At 40.4% G+C, this 10,693-nt stretch overlaps 1 protein-coding gene across 1 annotated transcript; it reads right to left on the bottom strand.

The window, feature by feature from the left end:
- Positions 1 to 7,559: 7,559 nt before the first annotated feature.
- Positions 7,560 to 10,481, bottom strand: LOC149995292 (uncharacterized). The gene has a single exon (XM_090259539.1). It carries the CDS (start codon positions 10,478 to 10,480, stop codon positions 9,041 to 9,043), a length of 1,440 nt encoding a protein of 479 aa, XP_090115665.1. The 5' UTR covers position 10,481; the 3' UTR covers positions 7,560 to 9,040.
- Positions 10,482 to 10,693: the final 212 nt, after the last annotated feature.

Here is a 10,693-nt window from a genome sequence, read left to right as displayed (position 1 = left end):
AACAAAATTTGCGTATCACAAACATATGCAAGACATCAGGTAAGATGGTATGTCAGACATTTTCAATGTGGTAAGATTACAAACTTCTTTAGAAATTATATTTAGAGTAAATGAAGTACATATTTATAATGAAACTTATGTATAGCTCAGAAATTTTTAAATATCACATGTGTCAGGGTAGCCCTGCTCTGAGAATTCACCCAGAGAATGCTGTGGGAACAGATAACTGGTTTATTGAGGGAACAAAGGAAAGGGGAGTTTGCTTATTGACATTTCAGTAGGTCATTTACATCTCATTGCTTTCCCCCCTCCCACACCAGCTTAGTTAACATTCCAGACTAAGTCTATTAGTATTTCCTCTGGGAAAGTTTCAGGCCATCCATATATCTTTTGGGAATGGCTAAATCCATTAGCATTTCCTCTGGGAATGTTTCAGTCTATCAACATATCTTTTGGGAAATTCTAAGTCCCGGGCCAGGTTGATTACCAAAGCCCAGGTGTACATGATCTGACAACATGAAATATAAATAACAAGTAATATCGGTAAGCATATGTGCAGTTGTAAGGGACAAAAAAACTGGTGATTTAAACCGTAGGAAATAATTAGCAACAAAAGACAACTGTAATCAAATCGTCAATTAGAGGGTCTGCCGAGTCAGAGTCAACAGTATTAGCATACCTACAAGTCTGGAAGTGACATTCTCCAGCTCAGCGCAGGAAATGCCTCTGAGATCAAAGGGGGAAGATATTCAGCACCAAACACCAGGAAACAGAAAAATATAGCTAAACAGCCCAGCAAACAAGTTAGGGAATCTTCAAGGAAGATCTGGAGGCAGACCTATAATTAGATTACCCTTAGTTAATCACTACACTCAGTTAATTTAGTTAATCACGTTAGATTGTAACTCTGGATTATCCAGCAAATGGAGAAACAGGGGAGAGAGAAGTGGGGGGGGGGGAGAGGGAGTATACTCGATTTAGTGTAAAATCAGTTTGCTTGTCTGCTTCCAGGCACACGCATGTCCCTGATATGGCTGGGTGTCCAGCTCTGCAGACCTGTGAATAAACAATGCCTGGCCCACTGCTTAAGTCCTGTGTCCTGCTGTTAGATTGTGAACGTTTCTCACAGAATTAATATCAAAAATCAATACAAATTTGTAAGAACTTTTTCTATTTAAAAACTCACTGTAGCCCTGGGAGGCATGACTCAGTGCACTGAGCGCCATCCTGCTGAATAAAGGATCCCCTGTTGGATTCCCAGTCACGGTACGTGCCTGGGAGGTTGGCTAGGTCCACAGTAGCGGGGCACGAGACGCAACCACTCATTTATCTTTCTCTCCCTCTTTCTCACTCCATAGCGGTGGCTCTGGAAATAAATAAAATCTGTTTAAAATTTTCTTTTAATTAAAATAAAACTTTAGAGTATAGCCTTAGCTGATGTCACTCAGGGGACTGAGCCACAGCCTGTGAACCTAAAGGCTGCCAATTCCATACTCAGTCACCGCACATGCCTGGGTTGCAGGACAGGTCAGGTCCCCTGTTGGGCATGTGGCATAGGCAACCTTTCCATGTTTCTCTCTCTCCCTTCCCCTCTTTACTAATAAATAAAACCTTTTTTAAAATTCAAAGTAAAAGGACACTGCAATATAATCCAAAATTAAAAAAATATTAAGCTAAGTAACGTAACAGAGTGAAACCAGAAAAGCGGGTGTTTGTGCTGTCTGTCACCTACCAGACCCAATAAGCAGAGACAGGGATTGAATCTTTGTGGGCGCTTTCTTCAGATGGTCGGCGATCAGAGAAGACAGAGAGTTTGTACCCAAACAAACTGTCTTAAATTCCACTATGAACAAGACATTTTTATAAGGAGAAGAGTAAGTAAGGGGTTTGGAATTCAGGGAAAAGGTTAATCGAATAAGGGCTTCAGGATTCCTTCATCTGTGCCTTGGTTGGCGGTCACCTCTCCCTGGAGTACAATGGCTCAGATACTGTCTTGGTTGCTGCAGTCCTGAGAAGCAAAGGTCGAACTGCTTATGGTAACCTGGAATCAAGGTAGGTCTTACCTTCAGTTCCTGAAACAACAGTTTTTTACATACATTGATTACTTAAGTATATTAACTGTTACCTGAAACTAAAATTTTCCAACTTTTGAGTACCCCATCAAGAGGAGTTGAAGGACATCTTAATACTTACCAGCAATTATAGAAATCCCTGGAAAATAGACATAATCTCCAGCACACTGAAGCTGGAACAATGGTTTTAGAAGTGGTCTGACACTGTTGCCAACCCCTGGCAGGGAAGACTATACAGTGTTTTCTTGTCCCTGAAACACCTTCCCCATTATTTCAAATCTCTTTTTCTCCTCCCTTAAATGTGTGATCTTAAAATCTTCAGGATCCACATGCTTGGCACTCCTGAGTGCTGCTCATTTTATGTTGCCATATCATCTATCACCCAACAATTTACTACAAGATTTTTTTCTCTGTGTTAACCCTTGGTTACTCCTTCAATAAAGCCATTGAACGAGCCTGGTTGCGATCACGTTTTTAGTGCTGCTGTATATGATAGACCTAAATAAACCTTAGAAGACATAATTAGTAATGGATTATTAAAGCAATGAAACGTAATACCATGCCTATTCCACAATTCTACATTTTTCTGGTCACATCTTACAATATTTTACCTGACTTTTCCTCCACTCAAATTCCAATGAATAAAAAGGACTCACCCTTTGGAGATACAAAAATTTTATGATAACCACTTTTCCAGCATAGTTCCCATAAATTCTCTCACCTCTTAGAACTCACTGTCCATTAATTACCACCCAATGAACTAACCTGTTCTCAGGCTCCAGAGACTTTGGTCTTCAAGCTATTTCAAAAATGCTCACTTTGTAACTTCACCAATCATCATTCATACCTTCTGCAGTTTGCTCACACCTTAATTTTATGCCAGAACTAATCAGCTGTCCAGTGCAGACACTGTCACTGTATTTATGATCATCATTACCCAGCAAGGGGGTTAAATCCTGAAATGAAAGTTTTCTCACAAGTTCAGATGCCCACTTTCCAAACCCCCACGAATGCCAACAGTGCAGTCATCTTGGCACCAAATATAAATTTGGTACATAGTCAGTATTTGCAGGTCCATGTCATAGTCTTAAGATTTTTGGAACAGACCTATTCTCAAAAAATTCGGTATGAAACGTCATATGCAAATACAGGTGAAATGATATTGCCTTGTCAACAAATGAGATCTATGAATCTAAAACCTATTTCTCAGGGTAAGATGCCCACTTCAACACCTTCATGGATGTGTCAACACTACACATCTGGGTAGCAAATGTAAACCTGTTGTGGAACCACAAACCCAGGTATACCTTCTATTGTTAGGAAGAGTAAGCAAATTCCCCATATACATTGAGAACTCTTGGAGGAAAGTAAATATTTTCTGAGGTTGCATCAAATACCAAGAACCACATGGAACATATTCTGAGGAACTCAATGGCAATGGTGCTTTGTGTTAGCCTAATCTGTCTCTTCCATGGTCCCTCTACTCCTGTCTGGAGTATTCTTCCTCTGATCCCTGTGTGAACACACTGGACCTTCAGATGTTTCTGCCGTGAGCTTTGTTACCTATGAAGAGAATGAAGACTGTGTTTTATTCAGTATTCTAGTGATCCTTAATGTTTTTATAGCAATGGCTGAATATGCAGTTTTCACCAATTCAGGGCACGAACTACAAATGGAATCGGTAGTAACATTTTACTAATATGTCTTCTAAAGATGAGGGTTGAATTTTCGTGCTGTCTTTAGTGAAATAAAATTCTCTTTTAAAAGCATGCTAATAAAATATTATAAAATACAAACAGCGACATAAACAGCCTTGTAAGGAATATCTAAGCTACAGAATAATGCTGATGTTAGAATTCAATGTGTGGAGTTTTAATGGTGCTACTTGCCTAATATCTAATCTGTGCTTAGAAAACTTCAGCTGTGACCATGGTTTTCTCTGTAAAATGACCTCCATTTAATTTTTAAAAAAGTTTGTGTCCTAAGAAGTGTGCTTTTTTCTCTATGCTAACTGGAATCTGGAGTAAAAGGTCTCTCACATGGAACCTAGGGCGCTGAGCACTGCAGTGAGGATTTGTGTTCAGAAGGATTATGTTTCAACCCAAAGGTTTGACATGCAGAAACAAGAGACTATGAAGGAAGACCGGGTTCCAAAATAAGGTCCTGCCTGCAAAGTACACTTGTGACTTTAATTGTCTCATACACCCAGTAGGGATATAGAGAAACAATATTCTGTTTCGTGAGTCCCTTGCACGAAGAAGAGTTGAGCACTAGATATGGAGAATGTATCCTTTAGATATCCAGCATCACTTCCAAATGTGAAGTTCCCCCATTCACATCCAGCAGGCCTGTCCACTTCAGGGTGAATGTCAGTGCCACACAGGAACAACAGTTGAAAAGTCAAAGTAAGGCATGAAATTCACCAGACTAAGTGGAATCACTGCGTGACACGGAACACGGTGGTGGAGGTCCAGAGACTGAGCCCAAATTACCAAGACCGGGGGAGTGTCAAAGTCCGAACTGGGATCAACAGAACGATAAACTGTATCTCCATCTAAAAGGAGGTTACCTGTGTGATGTCTGTTACCAGTGATTGGTCATCATACAAAGGGAATGATCTGTGGATACATTCCTGATCAGGGCACATGCCTGTCTTGTGGATATTTTCCCTACTCGGCATGCCTATAGTTGTGACCAATTGATGTTTCTCCCTCACATAGATATTTCTGTCTCTTTCTCTCTCCCTTCCCTTCTTTGAAAAAAGAATAAAATCTTTTAAATATACCAAAAGGAGGTTATCCTGGAGGTCTAAGTGACAGAGCTTGAGTGCTTTGACGTTGTAGGGAATTAGGAGGAGAATCACAGCAATCTATCAATGGAAACAGCAGCTTCAGATGAGCCTCCATAGTCCCCACACGGTACGTGACCCAGTGAACATTTTACACCAGCCCGAGAGTTTGTTTCTGGAAACTTTTACATTATCCTAAACTCAAAAGTTCTTCAGGAGACTTGCAGCCAGGGGTGCATTGAGTAGCATCAGTTCGACCAGAGTTACCCCCTGATCCCGTCTCCAAGGTCCCCTGTTCTCTGACCTCCGTGTGACCGGACAGTAGTGCTGGATGACTCACTCCTTTCCTGTAAATTCTGTAGGGAGCCAAAACCGATCACTGCCTAGGCTAACTCGTTACTTTCTCTACCCAAAATCCTTGCCGTGTTTCCTTGTCCTCAGCTCAAATAAACATAGTCCAGGCTGGTCTCTGTCCTGTAGCTATTTCACTGTGAGTCCCAATATTTTATAATCTGAAATTCAGACCCAGGGTGCCTGAGTACTGCCCTCCTATTACCTGTGCTCTGAACTTTCAGAGTAGAACCTACCCAACACATCCTGTTACAATCTGCTCTCCTTTATAAACTTGTTCCAAGCCAAGAAACTTCTTGATAGCAGACTAGGATAAGGAAAGAAAATATAAAACAGAGCTTACTGTATTATGAAAAACTGGATATTTTAAACCGATGAAGAATGTTAATATCAGACGTTAAAAATGAAATGTGTAAAGCTTAAAAAGAGTACAAAATATGAAAACATCACTCCAATAACAAAATGCCATTAATTTAATAAAGGAAAAAAGGCCAGAAATCAGTGACATTGTAACGTGCATTAAAATTAGTTCTGTCAGTTTGTTATAAAAAACTGCCAAAACTATCAGATGAAATAGAACTCAGGATCAGACATTGAGCAAAGATAAACACATAGTAAATACACATCTGAGGAAAGGTTCACCATCAATCCTTAATACAATGCCATGAAACAACAGTGACGTAGCAGTACGTTAAATAAAAAGTGAAAAATAACAGTTTTGGATAGCCCTGGTTGGTGTGGCTCTGTGGATTGTGCACTGGCCTGAGAACCAAAAGGTCACTGGTTTGGTTCCCGGTCAGGGCATGTGCCTGGGTTGTGGGCCGGGTTCCCGGTTCGGGATATGCAAGAGGCAACCACACATTGATGTTTCTCTCCCTCTCTTTTTCCAACCCTTCCCTTCTCTGGAAATAAATTAATTAAAAAAATTTTTTAAATATGGGTAAAGTGAACCTGTCATAGACTGCCGGAGAATTCAAAACAGTATAGGTTAGATTACATATTGCTAATATGTCTAAGTTAAACATTTACCTACTTTACATTCAGACTTTGCACATGAAGAATTATGAACAAATATTTTAATCAGGTTCAAAGTCAAAAACTAGAAATAATAATTTTGAATAAATTCAGTGATATGTTCAAAGGAAATACTATTTCTCAGCAAAAACTGATAAGCTAGTAATACATCATTAATAAAGCGCCAATTATATATGCAATGTAAATGTAAGCAGAAAAAACACCGTTATTCGCAGTTATTTACTACAATGGAGTATCAATCACGTTTACCAACTGATCTGTGCAGGGCTGAGATTCAAATGTCTATGAAGTAAATTCCCTGTAACGGCCAATATTATGACAATGGCGATGGTTTCACTGTCATGTACAGGGGAAGGCTGACCAAACATTATACTAAAAATGTCTACTAATTGAGCTTTTTAAAAATGGTAGGTTTTGAAAATTAGTATGTCCAACTCATTTTGAAAATAAGTTTAGCAACTGTATATTCATTACAAATTTCATACACTCAGAACGAGACTTTGCCTCACAGACAGCAAATACAGCTGACAAGAAAAACTCAGTGAAACACTGCACTGGCTGCTGTGGTTCAGTAGAATGAGCACTGGTCTATGAACGAATAAAATGGGGGTTTGATTACCAGTAAGGGCATATGCCTGACAATGGCTCTAATGGGGCCATGTGAATGGCAACAAATCAATGTATGTTACACACAGGCTGATGTTTCTCTCACTCCCCCTCTCTATAAATATAAAGAAAATGTTTTAAGAAAAAACAGCTCAAACTAACATAACTGCTGGATGAGTCAAAATAGCAACATCCCTCAACTACAGATACACTTTAGTTTTCATTCTATAGGGCATCAGTAGCTCTGACGTGAACATATGAGAGATCACAGAAATCCACACGTTTAATAAAATTATATTGATTTTAGAGAGAGAGACAGACAGACAGAGACAGAGACAGAGAGAAAGAGAGGGAAGTCTGGATTTCTTGTTCCAGTTATGTGTACATTAATTTGTTGCTCCACATATGTGCCATGACTGGATATTGAAATCAGAGCCTTGGCATATCAGGAGACGATACTATAACCAACTGAGCTACCACGGCACACAATAAACCCTTTTCATTATATTCAAGGAGAATGAGTGAATCAACAGAAGATAAATATTCCTGTGGATCCTGTGATTTGTGTACACACCGATCCTACACTATTTCTCAGAAACATTTCTGGATTCATGCTCAGAAGGGACAAATGCCCTCTAGTTGGCTGCAGTCACCTCTAGCACCTAATACGCCAGTGTTTCCGTTGCAGTCACAGTTTACTCTAACTCCTAAGGTGCTACAACTAGTGATCATCACCGATACAATTGCAGACATTAAGGCACCTGGCCTATTGCAGAAACAGAGTCAGAGATTCTCTCCAATAGTATTAGCGTTTGTTTTAAATACAGAAGAAAATTCATGCTATTCCCAGGCACACTTGAGATTGTCATAGCTACCCTCTCCTTGGACTAATCTGAGTGTCTCCTGAAATTCACAGCATTGAGACTTCTCCTGAGAACTAGAGAGCCCACCATCTTTACTAGGTGGAAAGGAGCAGGAATGCAAATTTGAGAAAAACTGCGGAGTTCCTTTCTGCACCACATTATCCCCATGAAACAGAGGCACTGATACACACATAAAAGTTGTTCATGTCTTTACCCTTCTAGGGTCCAAAACTGTTTATATACTAACGCACACCATGAATACAGCACCTAAGATGAAAGAAAAGTTAGGAAAAACAGTTCCATTATTGTATAAACCAAAGGGAGATTAGCCCAGCAATTCTTGCATTCGACATTGGACACTGAAAAATTATCGCTGATATATAAAAATAGCCTCACTGAAAAAGGCAGTCCTTCTGCAGGCTGGCAGCTGGATTCAGATTACGTTCTCTGGCTAATCTGGAGTCAGGACAATTGTACCACTAATGACAGTGTTTCAAGAGTTAAAAAGTTAGGCTCTTCCTAATTTTCTCCACCAAATCAGGGAACAGTGACCTTCTGGGAGCACATGTTACTGCTGATTCAAGCAATCTCTGGGAACACTATAGGTGGTGCAGGTGAAATACCTTCAGGGACAGACATATGCAGTGATGTGGGTCTGGAAAACAGCTGGATACCTAAAATTCGTGCAACATGGAAACATGATACCGATATAAAATATTTTTATGTGGAACCTCCTAGTGCTGTTTCTGGCTGTATGGAACTTGATTCAGAAAAACAATCCTTCAAAGAATTACCTATAGTATTGTTAAATAAACGAACAAAATAAGCCCCGTATGTTTACGAAACACCAGACCTTCCGTCCATGTGAAGATAGGTTAGAATTGTTGCAAAACATCTCCCACATTAACTGCACTCATAACCCCTTCTCCTATGTGAAGTCTCTCCTCATAACCAAGGCCAGTGATAGTATAAGATTTCCCACATTCCCTGCAACCCAAAGGCCTTTCTCTTCTGTAAACACTTTGATGATACTGAAGGCCACCGCTATGGATGGAAAATTTCCCAGGTTCACTACACTGATGAGGCCTTTGTTCAGTATGAACTCTCTGATGTTTATGAAGGTTTTGTCTGATACTAAAAGATTTCCCACATACGCTTCACTCATAAAGCCTTTCCCCAGTATGAACTCTCTGATGTTTATGAAGGTTTTGTCTGATACTAAAATATTTCCCACATACGCTGCACTCATAAGGCATTTCCCCAGTATGAACTCTCTGATGTTTATGAAGGTTCTGTCTGATACTAAAAGATTTCCCACATACGCTTCACTCATAAGGCCTTTCCCCAGTATGAATTCTCTGATGTTTATGAAGGTTTTGTCTGATACTAAAAGATTTCCCACATACGCTGCACTCATAAGGCCTTTCCCCAGTATGAACTCTCTGATGTTTATGAAGGTTTTGTCTGATACTAAAAGATTTCCCACATACGCTGCACTCATAAGGCCTTTCCCCAGTATGAACTCTCTGATGTTTATGAAGGTTTTGCCTGATACTAAAAGATTTCCCACATACACTGCACTCATAAGGCCTTTCCCCAGTATGAACTCTCTGATGTTTATGAAGGTTTTGTCTGATACTAAAAGATTTCCCACATTCGCTGCACTCATAAGGCCTTTCCCCAGTATGAACACTGCGATGGCGACAAAGGTCCGAACTCCAGATAAAAGATTTCCCACATTCGCTGCAGTTATAAGGCCTTTCACCTGTGTGAACTCTCTGATGGCCTTTTAGAGCTTGCTTTCGCATGAAAGATTTCCCACATTCACTGCATGCATAAGACCTTTCGCCAGTATGAACTCGCCAATGGGCATCAAGACCCCGCTTCCAGGTAAAAGATTTTCCACATTCATTGCATTTATAAGGCCTTTCACCTGTGTGAACTCGCTGATGTTTATGAAGGGTATCCTTACAGGTAAAAGATTTCCCACATTCACTGCACTCATAAGGCCTTTCGCCACTATGAACTCGCCAATGGGCATCAAGGCCCTGCTTCCAGGTAAAAGATTTCCCACATTCATTGCACTTATAAGGTCTTTCCCCAGTGTGAACTCTTTGATGTACATGAAGGTTGCCATTGGTGGTAAAAGATTTCCCACATTCAAGGCACTCATAAGGTCTTTCATCTGTGTGAACTCTCTGATGATAACGAAGGCCAGTGTTACTGCGATAAGATTTCCCACATTCACTGCACTCATAAGGCCTTTCATCTGTGTGAAATGTCTGATGATAACGAAGTCCATTGTTACAGCGGTAAGATTTCCCACATTCAGTGCACTCATAAGGCCTTTCACCTGTGTGAAATCTCTGATGATAACGTAGGCCGGTACTACTGCGATAAGATTTCCCACATTCACTGCAATGATAGAGACTTGGTCCAGTGTGAATTGTCTTTGGATAAGAATTAGAAATTCTGGTAAAATATTTTCCACAATCACGGCACACAAAATATGGTCTTCTGGTAGAAACTCCCTTGTTCTGAACATATGTATGCTTGCAGCGAACAGCTTTTTTACAGTCACTCAGGGTGAAATACTTTTTTCTTTGAGTAGTCACTCCAGGCATCAAGTTGCTCTTTGGCCTCTCTCTGCTGTGAGTGGGCTCTTGTGGGGGATGTACTGACTCTGAAAGGATGTCCGGTCCAACCTCCCTACAGGTAAGAGGCTTCTGGGACACTTTATAATTGCAATCCTTGGCAAGTGACATGCTGTCCACCACTCCCATGAAAGTCTTTTCTCTGTCCTGAAGGTCTCGGTGCTCACGACACTTTGTACTAAAATAATATTGTTTTCCACATGCCCCACATGTCAACAGTTTCTGAATGTGTTCCTTTTCCTGCTCTTCTATGAAGTGAAAAATGTCTCTCCAAACTGCCACACAACTCTCGCAGGGGTGGCTCTTATGCGGAGACAAAGCTGC

The sequence above is a fragment of the Furipterus horrens genome, unplaced genomic scaffold (genome assembly GCF_987537825.1).
Source record: "Furipterus horrens unplaced genomic scaffold, mFurHor1.1.pri manual_scaffold_13, whole genome shotgun sequence".
Taxonomy (NCBI): Eukaryota; Metazoa; Chordata; class Mammalia; order Chiroptera; family Furipteridae; genus Furipterus; species Furipterus horrens.
The sequence above is the reverse complement of the archived record's forward strand: the minus strand, read 5'-3'. Positions and strand labels throughout refer to the sequence as shown.